Source organism: Heterodontus francisci, chromosome 3, assembly GCF_036365525.1.
Source record: "Heterodontus francisci isolate sHetFra1 chromosome 3, sHetFra1.hap1, whole genome shotgun sequence".
Taxonomy (NCBI): domain Eukaryota; kingdom Metazoa; phylum Chordata; class Chondrichthyes; order Heterodontiformes; family Heterodontidae; genus Heterodontus; species Heterodontus francisci.
Window position 1 is genome coordinate 91,775,518 of NC_090373.1, and position 23,897 is coordinate 91,799,414.

At 41.9% G+C, this 23,897-nt stretch overlaps 1 protein-coding gene across 1 annotated transcript in view; it reads right to left on the reverse strand.

Moving 5' to 3' along the window:
- LOC137358413 (macoilin-like) overlaps positions 1 to 23,897 on the reverse strand; it is a 163,364-nt gene that overhangs the window by 4,380 nt on the left and 135,087 nt on the right. The window contains exons 5-7 of the mRNA XM_068024362.1: positions 18,526 to 18,704; positions 16,370 to 16,832; positions 81 to 239 (exon numbers count right to left, since the gene is read on the reverse strand). Of these exons, the coding sequence (XP_067880463.1) occupies positions 81 to 239; positions 16,370 to 16,832; positions 18,526 to 18,704 (801 nt within the window). The remainder of the gene's footprint in view (positions 1 to 80; positions 240 to 16,369; positions 16,833 to 18,525; positions 18,705 to 23,897) is intronic.

Consider the following 23,897-nt stretch of genomic DNA (forward strand, 5'->3'; position numbering starts at 1 on the left):
CTGTTGTCTATTTAATGTGAGAAAGACTACTGACTAAATAATGCCAGCCTTTCAGTGCTGTGCATTGACACCATTCCTACCTGGTCTGTAAAAGCTCATTTTCTTGTCGAAGCTGAACAAGCTCAGACCGTATTTTTTGTTTGCTGCTGGTCAGTACATTAACCTGACTGCGGAGCTCCTGTTCATATTGCCTAGAGGCTTGTAGGTCTGCCTTCAGCTTCTTTATGTCATGCTCCAATCTAGGGGAAATAAACATATATGGTTAACTTTTATCAATTTGTGAAAAGAATAACTTGTGTGGTTACATTCTTACTGTGAAACATATCAGCGCCTCCAAAATCCTGCAACCCTGCACCATGCCTGACATGGAAAATGAAACCGTCCTCTCCTCTGTACCATGAACCATCACACACTCACAAACACGCATTTTCATGGGATGTTGTTTCGTTATTTTTTGGTTCAAAATTAGCATATACGATAGCCTTGTAAAGTCTTGAAGATATAGTTCTTTCCTCAAGGGATTTTGGAAAGGAGAAGGAGCCAGTGACAGGTTTTGTTATAGATGTAGACCACAAGTAATAAAAGCAAAGCAAGTAAAATAAATGAAGTGCTTGGATTGCCATTAACGAAGTTTGCATCAGCGAAGGAGGTTATAATAACCTGCATTCTTTGCAGAAGGTCTGCCTACAACTTCAACTCTCGCACTTGTCATCAGAAGTGGTGACAACTGTGCTCTTGGCCTTGGAAGACCAGAAAATGAAGCATTTGAATCACTTATGTGTCTCTATAGACAAGCAAAGCAGTTTTGTTTTTGCAATGTTGAAGAAACTGTCCCATTGTACTGCTGTTTTAAACTGGCATTGAGGTTTTTTTCCAGAAATCAATACCTTCTTCAGTGGTTCAGTGGTCTATCAGCCAGCAACTTAGAAACTGCATTAATTTCTGATAGGTAGGCTTGAGTATATAGTCCACGTTAGCAGTTCAGTGTAGTACTGGGGGAGTGCTGCACTGTCAGAAGTGCTGTCTTTCAGATGAAATGTTAAACCTAAGCCTTGTCTGCCCTCTCAGATGGATGTAAAAGATCCATGCCTCTGTTATGTTCTCCCCAGGGTCTTGGCCAAGATTTATCTCTCATGCAACACCTAAAAAGATTGGGCTGAATTTTACCGACCCCAGCCCCCACCCCCGACATTGGGGGTCGTGGCGGGGGCACCTGGAAAATACCTCCGGGAGAAGCCTGCCATGGGCCTTGATGCCGGGAAGGCCCGACCCCATATTGCCGGTGATGGCGAGGCCTCGTGGCTCCCCCCTCTCCCCCCCACCCCCACCCCTGCCGCTCGCCGACAGGACCAGAATTTAGATATGTTAATGGATGCTAATTAATGAATTAATGCCTTACCAGCTGCCACCAGCCGGCCACCACCTCTGAAGACAGGTGCTAGAGTTGGAGATCCGATGTGGGACACAGGTGGGGAGGGGGGAGGGAGTAAGTTTTCAGGGTGGGTGGGGGGAGGGGGGAGTGGGGTGAAATGTATTTGATTGGTCTGGGGGGCGGGGTTAGGAAGGGTAAAGTTCATAGTTTATTAACTTTGTGGGGTGGTAGGTCAGGTGCACAGGGAAGTATTTTGGGGGGGAGAGGGCAAGGAATGAAGTGTTTTGTCATTGGGGGGTGGGAGAGGGGCTTGAAAGTGTAAGTCTCTATTCCTATAAAAATTTAAATTAAATGTAAGGGCTGGAAGCCCTTTAAAAATGGCACCTGTGCAATGGCGCCGGACACCGTTGCTGGGGACGGAAAGCCCGCCCCCTCCACGTCATCGGTGGGATGGGCGGGGTTGTGGTCCGCCCTGGCCATGTAAATGAGCCACTGTGTATAATATCGCGGCAGCTCCACTGAGTAAAGCCTGCGCATGCGGACCGCCATCTTTTATGGCTGCTACCAATTATGGCGGCAGCAAAATAAAATCCAGGCCATAGTATCTGGTCATTTATTTCGTTGCTGCTTGTGGAACCTTGTGGTGCAGAAATTGGCTGCCACTTTTTTCTACATTACAACAGTGACTACATTGCAAAAATACTTCATTGACTGTAAAGTACTTTGGAAAATCCTGAGGTTATGAAAGGCGCTATTTAAATGTAAGTTCTTTCTTTCTTATTTCCAGGCTGTGAGACCAGACAATACCTCTTTATGAAAGCAGAATTTTTAAACAGTTTGACACTACCAATTGTTCTCCCTTAACATCTTTGGCTCTGAGTACAGATTCTGCCTTGTTGGTGTCAGACCTGGTGAGGCATTGCTTTCATACCAATTCCAGTGGAAGGTCACATCTGGAACCTATCTATCCTCAGTTGCTTTCAGTCACTGATTAACTGTGCATTTCTAGCATTTTCTGGGTTAGATTTCCAGCATTCAAGGTATTTACACAAACTAATTAAATTCTTTATGTGTTAAGTAATATCAGGCAAATTCAGTTAAGCATTCAAACATGGATGATTGAGGATAGGCATTTAACAACATTTAAATGGGCTCATGCTTTAGCAAAAGTGATTCAATTCTATGACATGATATTTGAAATAAGTCAGTCATAAAATGATGAAACAATTCTAGATTATAACAGAAGCTTTAAGCCAATTAGAATTAGAATGCACGTATCTAACTTATTTGGTGGTGCTTCCCTTTCAACATGTATACGAACATATGAATTAGGAGCAGTAGGCCACTCGTCCCTTCAAACCTGCTCCGCCATTCAATAAGTTCAAGGCTGAACTGATTGCTCCACATTTCCACCTACCCCCGATAACCTTCCAGCCCCTTGCTTATCAAGAATCTATCTACCTCTGCCTTAGAAATATTCAAAGACTCTGCTTCCACTGCCTTCTGAGGAAGAGAAATGCAAAGACTCACATCCCTCTCAGAGAAACAACTTCTCCTCATCTCTGTCTTAAATGGGCGACACCTTATTTTTAAACAGTGACCCCTAGTTCTAGATTCTCCCACAAGGGAAACATCTTTTCCACATCCACCCTGTCAAGATCCCTCAGGATCTTATATGTTTCAATCAAGTCACCTCTTACTCTTCTAAATTCCAGTGGATAAAGCCTAGCCTGTCCAATCTTTCCTTGTAAGACAGCCCGCCCATTCCAGGTATTAATCTAGTAAACCTTCTCTGTACTGCCTCCAACGCAATTACATCCTTCCTTAAATAAGGAGACCAGTACTGTACACAATACTCCAGATGTGGTCTCACCAATGCCCTGTATAGCTGAAGCATAACCTCCCTACTTTTGTATTCAATTTGCCTCGCAATAAACAATAATTTTCTATTAGCTTTCCTAATTACATACTGTACCTGCATGTTTTGTGATTCATGCACCAGGACACCCAGATCCCTCTGCATTTCAAAGCTCTGCAATCTCTCAGCATTTAGATAATATGCTTCTTATTTATTCTTCCTGCCAAAGTGGACAATTTCACACTTTCCCACATTATACTCCATTTGCCATGTCTTTGCCCACTCACGTAACCTATCTATATCCCTTTGTAGCTCCCTTGTGTTCTCTTCGTAAGTTACTTTCCTACCTATCTTTGTGTCATCAGCAAATTTAGCAACCATACCTTCGATCTCTTCATCTAAGTCATTTATATAAATTGTAAAAAGTTGAGGCCCCAGAACAGATCCCTCTGGCACACCACTTGTTACATCTTGCCAACCAGAATATTACCCATTTATGTCTACTCTCTGTTTCCTGTTAGCTAGCCAATCTTCTATCCATGCCAATATGTTACCCCCTACACCATGAGCTTTTATTTTCTGCAATAACCTTTGATATGGCACCTTATCAAATGCCTTCTGGAAATCTAAGTACAATACATCCACCAGTTCCCCTGCATCCGCAGCACATGTAACTCCTTCAAAGAACTCCAATAAATTGTTAGACATGATTTCCCTTTCACAAAATCATGTTGACTCTGCCTGATTACCTTGAATTTTTCTAAATGCCCTGCTATACCATCTTTAATAACAGCTTCTAACATTTTCCCTAAGACAGATGTTAAGCTAAACGACCTGTAGTTTCCTGCATTGTCTCCCTCCCTTTTTGAATAACGGAGTTACATTCGCTATTTTCCAATTTAACGGAACCTTCCCCCAATCTAGGGAATTTTGGAAAATTAAAACTAACGCATCAACTATCTCACTAGCCACTTCTTTTAACACCCTAGGATGAAGTCCATCAGGACCTGTTCGCCCACAGCCCCAACAATCTATTCAGTACCACTTCCCTGGTGATTGTAATTTTTTTGAATTCCTCCCTCCCTTCCATTTCCTAACTTACAGCTAATACTGGGATGTTACTTGTATCCTCGATAGTGAAGACCGATGCAAAATATCTGTTCAATTCATCTGCCAACTCCTTATTATCCATTAGTAATTCTCCAGACTCATTTTCTATAGGACCAATGCTCACTTTGTTAACTTTTCTTTTTTAAATATCTATAGAAACTCTTACTATCTGTCTTTATATTTCTAGTTAGCTTTCTCTTGTACTCTAATTTTACCTTCCTTATCAATCTTTTAGACATTCCTTACTTTTTTTTATATTCTGTCCAATCTTTTGACCTGCCTCCCATCTTTGCACAATTATAGGCTTTTCTTTAAATTTGATACTATTTTTAACTTTTTTATTTAAGCATGGATGGCGGGTCCCACCCTTTGAATTTTTCTTTCTCGTTGAAATGTATCTATTCTGTATTCTGAAATATCCCCTTAAATGTCTGCCACTGCATCTCTATTGACGTATCCATTAATCTGTTTGCCAGTTCACTTTAGCTAGTGCTGCTTTCATGCCATCATAAATGCCCTTATTTAAGTTGAATATACTAGTCTTGGGCCCACTCGTCCCTCCCTCAAATCAAAATTCAATCATATTATGTTTGCTGCTACCAAGGGTCATTAATTCTGAGGTCATTAATTAATCCTATCTCGTTGTACAATACCAGGTCTAGTATAACCTGATCTCTGGCTGGCTCCAGAACATATTGTTTCAAGAAATTATCCCAAAAACATTCTATGTACTCCTCATCTAGGCTACCTCTGCCCATCTGATTTTTCCAGTCTGTATGTAGATTAAAATCCCCCATAATTAACGCTGAACCTTTCTGACAAGCTGCCATTATTTCTTCCTTTATACCATTTCTACCATGTGGATAATGTTAGGTGGCCTGTACACCACTCCCACAAGTGACTTTTTGCCTTTATGATTTCTCAACTCTACCCAAACTGCTTCTACATCCTGGTCTCCTGAATTTAGGTCATCCCTTTCTATTGCGCTAATGCCATCATTAATTAATAGAGCTACCCCTCCACTTTTTCCTAGCTTCTTGTCCATTCTAAATGCCATGTACCCTTCAATATTCAGGTCCCAATCTGTGTCATCCTGCAGCCATGTCTCTGTAATGGCTATCAGATCGTACTTATTTATTTCTATTTGTGCTCTCAGTTCATCTGTTTTCTTTCGAATGCTATGTGCATTCAGATCAGAGCCTTTAGTTTTGACCTTTCATTATTTTTGTAACCTCTAGCCTTATCTGTTGCTTTACTCTTAGATTTGTACGCTCTGTCCCTTCCTGTCACAATCTGTTTATCATTTCCCATATTAATACCTTTCTCCCTTGCCTTGTTTCTATTCTTTGATTTACCATATCTTACCAAATTTGATGCCTTGCCCCCACTATTCATCATGACATCATTTGGCTGAATCCCAATGAACAAGCAACTAATTTTAAAAGATAAGTTCTGTTTCATTCGGGGTTTCTAGAAATGGGACAGAAGTGATCAATTTATAGAATTCAGTATCACAGCCCATTTAATTATTCATCTCATTGATTTAAACAGAAACAGAGAACACACACAGCGTTTGTGGCAAATACAGGTACATCCCAACATCACAGAATTCCCAAACTCAGCTGCTTGCTTATATGTGTTATGTGTTATGGTCAGGTGGGAAATGGTTAGGTTCTAGTGATCATCTCCCAACTGACCACAGACAGTGTTTTGTTTAAACTAGTGTTTCAGCCCCTGTGTTTTGTTGGGCAAATAACAGACAGTGACAGGTTTTCTCGGGAATTTTAAAACAGAACATTAAATATTTATTGAACAATAATCACTCAAAATGTTCACAATACCACCCATGCACACATTCACTCTCTCATGCACACTCAAGAAAAGATAGATATATGGTAAAGGGTAAGAGGTGTTAAAAGTTCAAGGTATAAAAGTCTGCCGTTTTCAGGAAAAATCTGTGGGGTCCTCTTGGAAGGTAAGTTTTTTAAGTTGCAGGCCTGTTGCTGATTGTCTTGCCCTTGCTGGGATGCTGAAGTCTTCTGGCAGTCAACACTTCAGTACAAAGATGATGCTGGTATTTCTTAGTTCACTTTTCACAGGTGGAGGAGTTGTTCAAAAGGCACTCTCTTATTTCTCTGCAGTTGGTTGCCAACTCGTCTCAGCAGGGTTCAACTGTCTTAGCTGGAACTGATCTCTCTCTCTCAGCCTTGTGCTGGAATTGAAGATGGCTTTCGATGTTCTCTCTGTGGCTGGAGATTTCTGGCTGATGTTCTCTTTGTTCTCCAAAAAAGGTTACCTTTAAAGGTAAATTCATTAAGTGTTAGTTTTGCCCATGTGACTTTTGGTTTCAGTTCCTGAAGGGCTATACAAGAGTTTCTGATGGAAGTCTATTTTGATAAGATGAGGTATTTTCACACTTTATTGTAGTGAGTGTAACTGGAGATGGAGTGTCGGCAAGTGCCTTTGTTTTAGCTCTTTTTTGTGGATAGCTCCTATGCATGTGTGATGAGCTGTTTACAATTTCAATGCAGACATGGTTAATGAGTTTTAGTTTTGGCAGACATGAATGTGTATTTCAGTGCAGGAGAGGGTGTATATCGTGTGACTTTGTCCTCCATCTTGCTGAAGGCAAGTGTACCAGTCTTTTAAATTGTTCTTTTTTTATATAACTCTCCAGTTTATTTTTGTACTTCCACCTCTGCATTTCCATGAGTGTGACATAAGGAAGATGAAATTGGAGCACCAGTGGTCTCTGACCTTGCACATCATCCTGCTTGGATCCGAATATCAGCATCAGAGCTGGGAAGCAGCTAAGTTGTTGCACTCTCAGCTGCAGTACGGGAGTAAATCAAGTAGAATTGGAGATTAAAATACCATAACGTATATCTTACACCTATTCTATTTTATGATATTTAACATTATGGTACAGAATCCCAGGGGTAGAAACTGGATCTCACTGTGTCCAATTTACAGACATCGAATGGACATGATGTGACCCAATTTAGGGACCAACAACCTACATCTCATTCCACCTGAAAATACTTGACTCGAAATTGGATTGGGCCAATATTTGGGGCTTTTGCCTAAAACAGGCATTTGGCTCCTTGTATATGCTCATGAGGGGCCCAATACCTGATTTAGGGCCCCTCTGGAAAATAAAGCTGCCCTGAGCAGAGTAGACCCAGTATCTGCTCCTGGCAGGTTTTTTAGCTTTTGGCTGTGGCCTAGCCAGCGGCTGCCATCAAAATTTAAGTTTATTTTGTTTTAAATGATGTGGAGCAAATAAATCTGGAATTAAAAGCTTGTCTCAGTAATGGTGACTATGACATTACTGGATTGTTTTAAAAACCCATCTGGTTCACTAATGTCCTTTAGGGAAGCAAATCTGTTGTTCTTACCTGGTCCGGCCTACATGTGACTCCTGACCCACAGCAACATGGTTGACTCTTACCTGCCCTCTGAAATGGACCAGCAAGCCACTCAGAACTACCAAACCACTACAGAAAAGTTGAAAAGGAATAAAACCGGGTGGACCACTCAGCATCAATTTAGGCACCGAAAACAACAACGGCAATCCCTACCCAGTTCACCCTGCAAAGTCCTCCTCACTAACATCTGGGGGTTTGTGCCAAAATTGAGAGAGCTGTTCCACAGACTCTTGAAGCAACAGCCTGACACAGTCATACTCATTGAATCATACCTTACAGCCGAGTCTCAGACTCCTCCATCACCATCCCTGGGTATGTCCTGTCCCACTGGCAGGACAAACCCACCAGAGGTGGTGGCACAGTGGTATACAGTCAGGAGGGAGTTGCCCTGGGAGTCCACAATATTGACTCTGGATCCCATGAAGTCTTATGGCATCAGGTCAAACATGGGCAAGGAAACCTCCTGCTGATTACTACCTACTGCCCTCCCTCAGCTGATGAATCAATACTCCTCCATTTTGAACATCACTTGGAAGAAGCATTGAGGGTAGCAAGAACACAGAATGGACTCTGGGTGGGGGACTTCAATGTCAATCACCAAGAGTGGCTCAGTAGAGCCACTACTGACCAAGCTGGCTGAGTCCCAAATGACATATCTCCTAGACTGGGCCTGCGGCAGGTGGTGAGAGAACCAGCAACAGGGAAAATCCTACTTAACCTTGTCCTCACCAATCTATCTGTCGCAGATCAATCATCTCAGCCCCAGGATATCGCTGCAGGAGTTCCTCAGGGTAGTGTCCTAGGCCCAACCATCTTCAGCTGCTTCATCAGTGACCTTCACTCCATCATAAGGTCAGAAGTGGGGATGTTCGCTGATGATTGCACAATGTTCAGTACAATTCAAGACTCCTCAGGTACTAAAGCAGTCCGTGTAGAAATGCAGCAAGACCTGGACCACATTCAAGCTTGGGCTAATAAGTGGCAAGTAACATTTTAGACACACAAGTGCCAGGCAACAACCATCTCAAACAAGAGAGAATCTAACCATCTCCCCTTGATGTTCAATGGCATTACCATCACTGAATCCTCCACCACCAACAGCAAGTTCTCCACTTACATGGTGAAGGATTCCTTCACATTTCAAACACCATACAGGACTTGCATATCGATAGCAATGCTGTGTCCAAATGCTCATTTGACATTGTTAGCCTATTCACCAATGTACCACTTAAGGAAGCCATAAATATTTGCGCTGCAGCACTATACCATGACGATCGAGACCCGCCACCATTGCGTGAATCAGTATTCATTGAACTTATGAACTCGGCAACTCGCGCAGTTGAGTTCAGTTTTAACGACACCATGCACGCCCAAATTGATGGTGTTGCCATGGGATCCCCTCTAGGCCCAGCTCTCAAAAACATCTTTGTTAGGTTCCATGAGAAACATGTCTTTGAAGGAATGACACCTAACCTCCTACCTCTTGCATATTTCTGATATGTAAATGATACGTTTGCTATATTTGAATCCGCAGCTGCATGTAATAATTTCCTTACACATCTTAATGGGCTCCATCCTGCACTCAAATTCACCTTTGAAATGGAACAGCCCAATGAGCTCCCTTTCCTTGACGTACTAGTTGATAAACCTGTTAATGGGTTCTCTACCAAGGTCTACCACAAGCCTACTTTCACTGGTCAATACATGCATTGGGATTCTTACAGTTCCATGCGCTATAAGATTGGCCTTATCAGAAACCTTGTAAATAGGGCGCGAGTCATTTGCTGACCATGCAAGCTTGATGCTGAAATAGGAGAATCAAAGACATCCTGCGTGACAGTGACTACCCTGATCTTGCTGTATATCGCGCAAACTTATGAATGGGCCTAAGGCCGTCTTTGTCGGCCCTGAAAAGTGCCTAGTCTACCTCAAATTACCCTGGAAGGTTAATGTATCCCAAAAATTTGAGCAACAGGTGAAGCTAGTTGTTTCAAGCTGCTACTATGCAGTAGCAACACGTGTGGTGTTCGCCACTAAGCGGATGCTGCCGTCAAGCCAAAAAGATGTCCTGCCTATCACACAAATGAGTAATGTGATATATGAATTTCAATGCCAGTGTGATGCTAGTTATATAGGCCATATGTCCAAAGACTGGCAGATCGTATCGAATAACATGTCCCTTCTGCTGTTCGCAACGGGCAAGGTACGGTCCGTAACCAATCAGCCCGTGCTTGCAGAACTCAAAACACAGTGTCCAACATTAGATGTGATTCCACAATTGGACAACATTTGCTAAATAATCCACAGTGTGCTAAGAATTACGCTGACAACCAATTTAAGATTGTCAGTAGGGCTCGCAGTGTGGCGCATTTGCGTGTACTGGAAGCTACATATATTAATACACTGGGTGCTGTTCTTTGCAGACAGAAAGAATATGTACAAACATTGCGCCTGTTTCAGCTGAACAAAATAAGTGACTGCCAATCGCTCGTTCATTCCTCAGGGCAATGCCTTGACCAATCAAGAGTCAAGCTGCCTGGTTTAAATTTCAAACAAAGACTGGCAGTTAACTGTCAGTCACCGTTAATTGGTGCATTCTCCATGGCAATGCCTCTACCAATCAGATTTCACTTGCCAATCAATCAGCACTCTCTTCTCATGCAGTAAAGTTGTTGTTTTCCCTTACATTGGTTATTTTTGCAGATTGTCCTGATGAGTACAAGACGAAAAGCTTTGACAACATGTCTCTATTTTCAGCAATACTCAAGTTCTGCACTACTAACCAATTATTAATCAAAAACAATTAGTCTGTCTTCAATCTATTGATAGCTCTCTTGTTGATTGCTTCATCATAATTGTCAGTGCCTCACAAATCTCCTTCTTCATATCCTTCACTATGCTGGGATAAATTCCATTTGTCCCTGGAGATTTATTTGTTTTGAGTCTAGTTAGCATTTATTGTGCATCCCTAATTACCCTTGAGAAGGTGCCAGTAAGCTGCCTTCCTGAATGGCTGCAGTCCATGTGGTCAAGGTACTCCTACACTGCTTTAAGTTGGGAATTCAGCAACGGTGAAGGAACAGTGATACATTTCCAGTCAGAATGGTGTGTGATTTCAAGGGAAACTTGCAGATGATGGTGTTCCCATGTGCCTGTTGTCCTTGTCCTTCTAAGTGGTAGAGGTCGTGGGTTTGGAAGGTGCTGTTGAAGGCATCTTGGTGTGTTTCTGCAGTGCATTTTGTAGATGATACACACAGCAGTACACAGTGCACCAGTGGCAGAGGGAGTGAATGTTTAAGGTAGTGGATGGGTGTTAATCAAGCAGGCTGCCGAGTTTCTTAAGTGCTGTTGGAGCTGCACTCATCCAGGCAAGTGGAGAGTATTACATCACACTCCTGACTTGTGCCTTGTAGATGGTAGAGAAGCCTTTCGTAGTCAGGAGATGAGTAACTCTCCACAGAATACCCAGCCCCTGACCTACTTTTGTAGCTATGGTATTTATGTGACTGGTCTTGTTCAATTTCTGGTCAATGGTAATCCCCCAGGATAGTGGGGGATTCAGCGATGGTAATGACATTGAACATAAAGGGTGGTGGTTAGACACTCTCTTGTTGGTGATGGTCATTGCCTGGCACATGTGTGGCACGAATGTTACTTGCCATTTATCAGCCCAAGCCTGGATGTTGTCAAGATTTTGCTAGATGTGGGCATCCAGCTTCAGCCAGAGGTGCCAAGTGGATGATCCATCTTGGCCTCCTCCTGAGGTCCCCAGCATCACAGATGCCAGTCTTCAGCCAATCTGATTCACTCTATGTGATACCAAGAAAAGGCTGAAGGCACTGGATACTGCAAAGGCGCTGGGCCCTACAACATTCCGGCAATAGTACTGAAGACTTGTGCTCCAGAATTAGCCATGCCTCTAGCCAACCTGCTCCAGTACAACTACAAAACTGGCACCTACCCAGCAATATGAAAAATTGCCCACGTATGCCCTGTACACAAAGCAGGATAAATTCAACATGGCCAATTACCGCCCTATCAGTCGACTCTCCACTATCAGCAAAGTGATGAAAATAGTTGTTTACAGTGTTATCAAGCGGCACTTGCTCAGCAATAACCTGCTCACTGCTGCTCAGTTTGGGTTCCGCCAGGGCCACTCAGCTCCTGACATTGCAGCCTTGGTCCAAACATGGACAAAAGAGCTGAACTCCAGCGGTGAGGTGAGAGTGACAGCAAGGCAACATTTGAACGAGTATGGCATCAAGGAGCCATAGCAAAACTGGAGTCAATGGGAATCAGGTGGAAAACTCTCCACTGGTTGGAGTCAAGATGGTTGTGGTTGTTAGAAGTCAATTATATCAATCCCAGGACATCACTGCAGGAGTTCCTCAGGGTAGTGTCCTAGGTCCAACCATCTTCAGCTGTTTCATCAATGACCTTCCCTCCATCACAAGGTCAGAAGTGGGGATGTTCGCTGATGATTGCACAATGTTCAGCACAATTTGCGACTCCTCAGATACTAAAGCAGTCCGTGTAGAAATGCAGCAAGACCTGGACAATATCCAGACTTGGGCTGATAAGTGGCAAGTAACATTCGCACCACACAAGTGCCAGGCAATGACCATCTCAAACAAGAGAGAATCTAACTATCTCCTTTTGATGTTCAATGGCATTACCACCACTGAATCCTCCACTATCGACAACTTGGGGGTTACCATTGACCAGAAACTGAACTGGAGCAGCCACATAAATACTGTGGCTACAAGAACAGGTCAGAGGCTACGGACTCTGCAGTGAGTAACTCACCTCCTGACTCCCCAAAGCCTGTCCACCATCTGCAGGGCACAAGTCAGCAGTGTGATGGAATACTCTCCACTCGCCTGGATGAGTGCAGCTCCAAAAACACTCAAGAAGCTCAACACCATCCAGGACAAAGCAGCCTACCTGATTGGCACCCCATCTACACCTGCAACATTCACTCCCTTCACCACCGACACACAGTGGCAGCACTGTGTACCATCTACATGATGCACTGCAGCAACTCACCATGGCTCCTTCAACAGCACCTTCCAAACCCACGACCTCTACCACCTAGAAGGACAAGGGCAGCATTTGCATGGGAAGACTGCCACCTGCAAGTTCCCCTCCAAGCCACACACCATCCTGTCTTGGAACTACATTGCCGTTCCTTCACTGTCGCTGGGGCAAAATCCTGGAATTCCCTTCCTAACAGCACTGTGGGTGTACTTACACCAAATGGACTGCAGCGATTCAAGAAGGCATCTCACCACTACCTTCTCAAGGGCAATTAGGGACGGGCAATAAATGCTGGCCTGGCCAGCGACGCCCACATTCCACGAATGAATAAAGAGAAGAGATTTGACTGAGAATACTTCAATGAAAATTCTTCGCTGTTCATTAAGGTTGCCAACCCTCCCTGATTGCATGGGAGTTTCCTGAATAGATCATCAATTTCAATAAGCGCTGCTGCTGACAACCCAGGAGAAAAGCACTTTTGCATTCCGGTTTGTTCCTTTGTACCGTTGATAGCCCAAACTGTCAATCCGCGAAGAATTCAGCTAAATTGCAAATTGCAAAGCACAAAAAAAAATCCTTTCTTTATTGTGAGTGGCTTTTGTTGTAGCTGAAAATTACAAATGAGCAAATTCATAATTGGTTAACTACCCCACATAGTTATAATGTGCAACATCTTTTTTAAAATCAGGATTTTCAGTGGGAAATTTGCTTCACAGCAAATGACTGTACACTTTGCATTGTGCATCACTTTTTCCTACAGTGCCCTTTGACTCAGCTTGTGTTGTTACGACCAGTTGAGAAAGGGGTCTAGGGTTCCCGCTCAGCCTTCACCTAGTCCTATAGTAACAGGATTTTATTTTAAACACACCATTTTTTTTTAGCTCCCCCTTGGTGAATCCTTGTTCACTAACTTCCAATTATAGGGCAAATAAACTAGCCAAACAGGTTTTCTTAGGTTTAAAGAAAAAGGCTTGAACTTTATTAAATTTAAACTCTAATTCGGTTAACGCTTATGGATACATGACACGCCCACGCCAGCATGCATACGCAATACACATATGCAGATAGAGACAGAAAAGAGCAGAAGAAATACAGTGGATAAGTTTGAAATTTTTTATGGTTACTGTTCTTCGAACTCGCTGTAAAGTCCTTGATAGTAGGTAGGTCTTGCTTTTCGTTGGGGCCCAGTATTCTTCTTAAACCTTGTTCGATGTAGGAGATATTTCTCTCTTGAAGTTCATGTGTCGTCAGTGGGTTCAGAGGCTTGTGAGAAAGAGATGGGAGCAGACAGGAGAGGTCTTCTCACTCCAGCAGCAGTCTTTTTCCAGTTCAAACCCAGGTTGCCAAGCAGGTTAGTCATGTGACTAGCTGGTCTGATCATGTCTGTTTGTGGATTCTCTTGTCTTAGCTGACCCTGGAATGTCTCTTCTTACACACAATACCTGATGCTCAAAGTCCATTGTGGGTTAAATTGGAGCAGGGAATAGCCCCTTTGCCCCTCCAAGCACTGCCTGTTAGTATGCAAATGTTTTTTCCAGCCATGACTGATCTGTTTAACAAGTCATTTCCTCGCTCCAGCAACAGTTTAAAATCAACGTTCATATGACAAAAATTAATATGCCTCATTCTTGGCAGGTGGGGGGGGGGTCTGCATGACAGTGTATATTAACATCAAGGCACAATTCATACCTGGGCAGCTTTACATGTCTGTTAATGTGTAGAGCATGGGATCTCACAATATTTTGAGTTAACAAAGTTATGTTGCTATTTGAAGAGATAAAGTCAATTTTATTTTGGTTCACATGAGCTACTGTGTCATCGTCACTCTTACTCTAATGAGTCTGCGAGGTTTCTTGATTTAGCTCCAAGTAAAATGCAGGACTGTTTCTTGCCAGAATGAGAGTGCAATTTCTGCAGAATTTACCAAATAACATATAGTTATACTCCAGAAACAAAGTAAGCAGTATAAACATTTTTTTAAACCTCATATATCTTGATTTTTGTTTCTAGTCAACGTTATCAAAGGCTGCAGCTTGTAGGTGAAACAAGAAATAGTGGCACAGCAGAACCAAGCAAATTATTATATGTCCAGATAAAGTGCCCAAGAGCACAGAGACTCGACCTAAGGTAATGGAGTTATGAGGCAGCATCACATAATCAACCTCCAGGAACACATTCAACCAGAAATGGAAAAACTACTGCTCAGCTGTGTAAGCAATACTTTTTGATAACTATAATATTAGTACTGATTGAAATATACTTATTTTGAAACTACCATGGTAAAAATTAGTACAAACTCATTGATTAAAAATAAAGCTGTTTCATTGCAAAAAAACTAACAAGAGAATTTCAACTCATGAATGACCATTTTGCACCTGAAAATTGAGCAAGCAGGTGATTAAAACTGGAGGATGTGCACTCAGCTATCCTATTGATGCCCAAGGCTTGTCTGCTGCCATGTTCAGATGGGTCTGTAAATGGGCTAGCAGCCTACCCACCTGAAACAAATGTAAGGCTGCTTTACTATGTAAATCAGGGGTTGCAGGAACCTGATGCAAAAGTAAGGTGCAAATGGGCTTCTTCTTGTTGAAACAAATAAAATATTCTTTCAATAGCTCTATTACTCATTTGATCTATGCAGCATCAACTCTCAGTCAAATAAGAGCAGCTGTTATTGTTTTATTAGTGTTTAAGAGGTTACAGCACCATCTCAGGAGGAAGTAACAATGGCATGCATTACTGTTACTTGACAGTATTAAATGTTCATATGGATTTGTTTTTACATATCATGGAGTTTACAAATATTCCCAGGGTATGATAGCATAGTGGTTATGTTACTGGACTAGTAATCCAGAGGCCCAGACTGATCCAAAGACATGAATTTAACTCCCACCATGGAAGCTGGGCGATTTAAATTCAATCAATTAAATAAACCCGAGATAAAAAGCTAATATCAGTAATGCTGGCCATGAAACTACTGCAGTGTCTTAAAAACTCATCTGGTTCAACGTCATTTTGGAAAAGAAATCTGCTGTCATTACACAGTCTGGCCTATATATAATAAAAGCAAAATACTGTGGATGCTGGAAATCTGAAATAAAAACAAGAAATGCCGGAAATACTCAGCAGGTCTGGCAGCGTCTGTGGAGAGAAAAGCAGAGTTAACCTATATATAACTCCAGACCTACAGCAATGTGCTTGACTCTTGACTGTCCTCATAAATGGCATAGCAAGCCACTCAAGGGCAATTAGGGATGGACCAGAAATGTTGGTCTTGCCAGTGATGCCCACATCCCTTGAATGAATAAATGAATGATTAGATTCAGGGATTTTTTTTAATTAATAGATTTTTGAAAGGCCTAAGTGTAATAGATTGAAAAACATTTGTGATGACGTTGTTAATCTTGTTAAGCACACATGTTGACCGATTGACTTGATTATAGTGGCTGAATTATACTCAACCTAATGTTTTGTAAGTTACATTTTATATTCAAATTTACCTTACTGTCATTTAACTATGCAGTTTTCTACATTAGGACTCTAGCCAAAATCAGGACATCTTACCGTAGCACAGTCTCTGGTTTGCTGTTCTGATAATTCAAAGAGCCATTCTCGATAATCCCTTTTCGTGTGCTTGTGTTCTTACTTGAGCACTTTTGCTTCTTCTCATTCTTGGCAAAGGTTACATTGCCATTTGATGCACCATGTGCCTTTGGTGATATGTGCTTGCAGACTTTTGAGGATTCGACACATAAATCATCAAGGGGTAGATTTTCTGTACTTCCAAATGACTCATACTCCATAGTCTTGTTGAAGTGGTTTTCCACACTTTCTGTTTCACTCGTTCTAGAGTCAGTTGCTTGTAAACAGTTACTGGCTGTAAGAACTTGTTTTGTGACTTCCTTCTCTTTCTCTTTGCCTTTTTCTTTAAATTCTAGTTCTGGTAAGGCTAAAGTGTATTTCTTCCTGATTGCAATGGCTCTAGTTGGATGCTGGTATTGAGAGCACAGCGGAAGCCTTTTAAATGCTAAAGCAAACAAGAAAAAACATTTTATAGCACGAGAGGAGCACTGGAAATATACATCAGGTCCATCAGCATCTGTAAGGAGAAAAGGCAGATTAATGTTTTGCGTATCCACCCTTCAAAAGAAGATGTTTTGAGGAATGATCCATATCTAAAATGGTCACTTACCTTTTTTCCTTCCAGGTGCTGATGGGTTAGGGTGTCAAATTGAAAAAAAATAAGCAGGTCTAGACTGGGCCCCTTTGAATAAAAAGAACAAAATTCCAATTTGGAACAATTTAGATATGAAGATGATTGTCCCTTAACATAAAGTGACACGTATGGCAGTTTTGCTCTAAGCTTTTTAGTCTAGTGAGAAGGATGAGGAGTCTTCTGCTTGGTGGGTCTACAGGTCTTTGATAATTGGTTACTCAGTTACGGAGGAAAGATCCATTGCTTCATGCTAGATGCATATTCAGCCAATCCCAGTTAGGATTGTGGGGAAGGATGCATGCTTCCTTCTGTTAGGCATGTACCATTTATTCTAACACGAACAATCAGTGATGTCGTATCAGATGTGAAAAACACATTAGTAGAGTAGTGTAACTATGTGAAAGGATGACGCATATGCTTCAAAATGGGTATATTTTTACCCATGAGTAATATAATCTTTACAAGAATTAATATGTTATTTAGTTTCCTGTATCCAGAATGAATCTCAGTGCATGCATGCTATGGAAGAAAGCACCTTGACTCTCCATTGCAGTGTTCAAATTTTACACCAGATTTGGAAAAAGGTGACATCATATTTTTCTCCAGGTGGGGAATTTCACCCATGAAAAGTGGGGTCTGCATCGTGCACAATTTCCCATCCAAATTGATCTGAAAATCATTCACAGTAGGCATCAGAATTTCCAATTTACATTGTTAGTGGGTGATGCACTCCATTGGGAGTACAAAATTGTAAAATTACCCCTCTTACTGCATGGTTCTCAAATAGTGGGCATACCCATTGGTGATCTGTCCAGGGGGTGCATTAAAGGCTGAGAAAAAAAAATTCTAAACTTACTGTCAATCAGTGGTTTGAGCAGGTAAAAACCTTCAATATGTCAGTCAAACTTTCAAAAGACCCAAACCTGTGTTTGCCAATTGCCAATCCTATTCAATCAGAACATCAGGCTCTGAGTACTGGCTTGTCTATCAGTGATATAGCAAAGAAGCTTGGTGAGCTGTGGAATACTTGCAGTGAAGAGGAGAAGAAACTATTGCATGTTAGTCGAATCCTCAAAAGACCCCAGTCTGTGTTTTCCAATTCCCAATCCACCGCTTCCTCCCATTGGACTCCCAACACCTGTCCTATTGTTTCTTATTGCTCAGCTCTTTTGATGGCCTCTCTTCTTCTGCTCAGGTGGGATTGGGGGAATGGGGGTTTACTCATGGGCTGACAAACAAAGAGCAAGCCAAAAACCCCAGCCAGTATCTGTAGATGGTGGGTCATAAGAATTTTGGGTGGGACATGGACTGTAAATGTTGAAGAACCTCTAAGGTATTGGATTTAGTTGTTGAGTAAATATATCCTATGGTGCCTCGACATGTATTCTCCATTTGTTTAAGGATAGGGGGAAAAAGCATAGTTTATACGAACAAATGTATGGTGATGATTAAGCTTGTATCAATGAAAAACAGCAATGAGGAATGAGAAATCTGCTCCAAATACCTTCTGCCAAACTCCGGTCCTGTCTTGTTTGCAGCTGTTGTTCTGAGGGTAAGGCCTGCTGAAGAAGTTGCATGAAGAACTCATTCTGTTTTTGAACTTCTTTTTGTTTCCTTAATTTAATTTTGTAGCAAATGTAACTTTTAAATTCAAAACCTAAAGACACTGCTGGATATCCTATGCTAAAATAAGAAAAGAAATATAATTAATGAATGAAAGAAAAAAGAACTTGTATTTACATGGCACCTTTGACAAAAAAGGCACCCCAAGCATTTCACGGCCAAATAATTACTCTTGAAGTGTAGTTAGTGCTGTCATGTAGGAAAACCTAACAGCCAGTTTGCACATAGCAAGGTACCATAAAAAGCAATGAGATAAATGATCAGATAATCCATTTTTTTGCAATTAGGGATGAATGTTAGACCTTAGCACCTTTCATAAAATCTGAAGAGTATTATTTGATGTAGCTGAAACCGTACAGATTTTTTGTTACTAAATACTTAATTTTCTAAGAAATATAGGTAACTATACAAAATTTAGAATTGCATAGAATATACGACATTGAAACAGGCCATTCAATCCCACTCTTCTTTATCTAACGATCAGCATAATCCTCTAATCTCTTCTCTCTCATATGCTTATCCAGGCTCCCTTTAAATGCATCTATACTTTTTATCTCAACCATTCCCTATAGTAGCGAGTTTCACATTCTCACCACTCTCTGAGTAAAGAAGTTTCTTCAGAATTCCCTGTTTGTATATTGTGTAGTCGAGCTGCTGTAGAGTTACACACCATGGATTCAAAACTGAGAATAGTTTTTAAGCAAAGCGAGGAAATTCAGTCTACATTTTAAAATCATTCACTCTGTCCCTATTTATTTCATGTAAGTTTTGTCAAAGTATATTATATCAATTTAGGAAGCAGAGAAGTAAAGTTTGTTGCAGCACAGGGGTTTCTCTGGGAAAAGACTGAGGAGTTGAGAGACACAAAACTGAGGCATTGTCGCACTGCCACGGGCAGCCTAACCAGTTTGCATATACAGGTTCCATTACAAATGTCAATATTGGAAAATGTAAGGTGGAAAATTAACAGAGTGTATAAATAGGATTTTTTAATATATTGATATATTTCAGATACCTATATAGCAACAATAGATAAAACACAAGGAAAAACTAGTACCAGCCATGTACTATGCAGTACTCACCTGGTGTTAGAACTTCCCAACTCAAATGCTTCCATTTGAAAGCGGTGAATTCCACGCAAATTAAGCCACTCTGAGATGAATGTAGGTCACAGCTATAATTGTTATCATTATACTGGCACAGGGTATAAATGGTAGGGAAAATAAACAACTAAAATAAGAATAAGACGTAGATGTCCCCTCTATATAAAAATTGGAGATGGTAAACTATTTAGTGCAGGAGGTACTTCCAGACCAACCAAATGTTAATTATAAAGATTGAAAATCATTTATTTTGGTTTAAAAATGTAACATACTGTGATGTATGTCACTCTTAAAAAGAAACACACTTTCATGGGGAAAGATTTCCTCTGGTCCTTAATAACAACACAAACATCGTGGGAACGTTTCTTACGTTCATTATTTCTAGAAATCATCAGCAATCAAAAAAGGACATATTTATAATTTCACTTGGAGCAGCAATAATAGTAAACATTTCATCCTGAGCTAACCTCACTGGATAATGCAAGGTCAGTTAATTTACGTAAACACCTAGGGCACATCAGGAGTTTTTTTTGCCTCTTGCATGAGAGTGCACAGTGTGTGAGAGCGGGGGTGGGGAGGATTGTCAATGATGGTGTGCTAAAGATACATTGTGCTAGGTTGGGTAAAGCTCCATGTAGCAGTTGATCTTTACGGATCCTTTTTTTCATATTATGTAAATATTATCGCTGACACAAAAGAGACATTTTCCAACCAAGAACCATGTTTTTTTTTAAAAAGCATTGTAACATTGGAGATGACAAAATAAAGTCTGAAATTGTACATCATGTTCCTCTAAAGCTGACTCTCTGAAATTACCTGTTTCTTCAAAACCACTATTTTGTGTGTAATCTTGTACATAATGATGAAGTAGTTAAGTACACCATCACTCAAAACTACAGAGCATTGGTGTGAGTGGCCTTTGGAACAAAAGATGTATTATGCCTCTCCTCTCAGCTATGAATCACTGGCTGTAAAATTGGATAAATCTCAAAAACGGGCTCTGGGATTGCAATGCAGGATTAACCCGAGCCTGTTGTTTCTGTTGTTTCAAACAAAGTTTGAGTGCTGCCTGTTCATTTCAATGATTTCTGCGTGCAGTCAGCACTACGCACACTGCTGAGTGGCTACATGCTTCAACAGGAGGCACAAAATCATGGGAGGCTAGCATGAATTCATGCTAGCTGGCACGACTGAAAGCCAGTCTGCACCTCCTAAAAGTGATTTTGACTGGAGCAGGTGCTGGAAGCAATTCTAAGAATGAGTTTTACCTGAGAAAGACACAAGAATGGCACAACAGGGCAGAGTGCATGCTCCAAAGCTCTCTGATGCAGCACTGGAGGCCTTGGTGAAGGAGGTGAAGAAGAGGAGAGAGGTCCTCTATCCCCAGAAAGACACTGAGAAGTCAGTGGGAGGAGATAGCCATCGCAGCCGATACCAGCAATCTAACCCCGAGAACCTGATCCAGTGCCACAAAACATTTAGTAACCTCACAAAAGTGGTCAATGTTAGTGAATGTGTCTTCAAATGCTATATCCTTACAATGGAAGCACTGGCATCACACACTGCTCAGATCAACACCCCTTCTTCACTCACTTTCCAGCAATCTGTATTGTTATGTTTCATACCCCAAGCATGAAGAAACAAGGCTCACAATTTCTGTGTGTGCAGGCTTTATTCAGATGGCTCCCAGACCTGTCTTAGTTTCACTATTGGAACCACACCCCCTCTAGGTTGACTGACAGCATAGTGAGCAGTCTTGTAAACACAGCACAGAGCAATCAATCACTGAGCAAACAAATACAACATCTATCAACCACAACTCATACTTGATTTTCATAGCTTCACCATACCCTCACATAATTTGCATTGCTGCAAGCCTCACATCCACATCTCACACTGCCAGCTATTCAACCATGGCAGCCACATCATCCAAACACACTGTACGATACTCACTGACACACTTCACTCCTCTCATGCAGGACAAGAAGAAGTTGAGGGCGGTCTGAATGTCACTTGCAATGTGGGTCACAATGCGCAGTCATCGGCATATTGTAAGTCATGAATGTGGAGAGTTGCTTTAGTCTTGGCTCTCAGCCTGTTAAGGTTGAAAACCTTCCCATCAAGTCGAAACTCAATCATGACTCCTTGTGGAAGTTGGTCACGAATGAGTTCCAGGACCAGGCTGAGGCAAATAGTGAGAGAGTTGACACAATCACACAGCCTTGCTTGACGCCTGATCGGATACGAAAGAGCTTGTTCTCCACTCAGGCCACCCTTAACCTCTTCAACTCCACATACAAAAAGGGTTGATATCTCACTCAAAATCAGCAAGACCAAAATCGTCCACCAGCCCTTCCCTGGACAAGCGCCTACATCTCCAGTTATTGTTAATGATGGGAAGAATTGAGAAATCTTTGAACACTTCCCATATCTCGGCAGCTACCTTTCTCAAAAGGTCACGATCGAAGTGGAGATCCAGCACAGAATCGGCTGTGCTAGGGCAGCCTTCCAAACATTGCATAACCATGTCTTTGGCATCCGAGATCTCCATAACAGGACAAAGGCTTGAGTCTGGATCTGCCAGAGCCACTTGGCTCCTGACCTCATACAGCCTTGCTCCAAACATGGGTAAAAGAGCTGAATTCCTGAGGTGACGTGAGAGTGACTGCCTTTGACATCAATGCAGCATTTAACCGAGTGTGGCATCAAGGAGACCTAGCAAAATTGAAGTCCATAGGAATCGGGGTAAAACTCTCCACTGGCCGTAGTCACACCTCGCACAGAGGAAGGTGGCTCTGGTGGTTGGAAGCCCATTCATCTCAGCCCAGGACTGCAGGAGTTCCTCAGGGCAGTGGTCTAGGTCCAACCATCTTCAGCTGCTTCATCAATGACCTGAACTCCATCATAAGGTCAGAAGTGGGGATGTTCGCTGATGATTGCACAGTGTACAATACCATTCGTAACTCCTCAAATAATGAAGCAGTCCATGCCTGCTTGCAGCAAGATATGGACAACATTCAGGCATGGGCTGATGAGTGGCAACTAACATTCACGCCACCCAAATGCCAGGGAATGACCGTCTTCAATAACAGACAATCTACCATCTCCCCTTGACATTCAATGAGATTACATCGCAGAATCCCTCACCATCAACATCCTGGCAGTTACCATTGACCAGAAACTTAACTGAACTAGCCACATAAATACTGTGGCTACAAGAGGAGATCAAAGGCTGAGAATTCTGCAGCAAGTAACTCACCTCCTGTCTCCTCAAAGCCTGACCACCATCTACAAGGCACAAGTCAGTTTAATTTTGGGGGTGGGGAAATGTCTAGAAAAAATAATTCAGGACAAAATTAATAGTCACATGGACATATGCGGGTTAAGTAAAGAAAGCCAGTATGGATTTCTTAAGGGAAAATAATGTGAGGAGATAACAGCGAGGGTTGATGAAGGCAATGCTGTTGATGTGGTGTACTTGGACTTTCAAAAGGCACTTGATACAGTGCCACACAACAGACTTGTGAGAAAACCTATAGCTCATGGAATAAAAGTACGGTAGCAACATGGAAACGGAATTGGCTGACTGACAGGAAACAAAGACTAGTGGTCAATGGATGTTTTTCGGGCTGGAGGAAGGTTTGTAGTGGAGTTCCCCAGGAGTCAGTGTTGGGACCCTTGCTTTTCCTGATATATATTAATGACCTAGACCTTGGTGCACAGGGCACAATTTCAAAGTCTGCAGATGATACAAAACTTGGAAGCATTGTAAACTGTGAGGAGGATAGTGTAGAACTTCAAAAGGGCATAGACAAGTTGGTGGAATGGGCAGACAGGTGGCAGATGAAGTTCAATGCAGAGAAATGCGAGGTGATTCATTTTGGTAGCAAGAACATGGAGAGACAATATAGAATAAAGGGTACAATTCGAAATTGGGTACAGCAGCAGAAGGATCTGGGTGTATATGTGCATAAGTCATTGAAGGGTGCAGGACAGGTTGAAAGCATGGTTAATACCGGGCCACAAGGACGGCACAGTGGTTAGCATCGCAGCCTCACAGCTCCAGCAACCCAGGTTCAGTTCTGGATACTGCCTGTGCAGAGTTTGCAAGTTCTCCCTGTGACCATGTGGGTTTCCTCCAGGTGCTCCA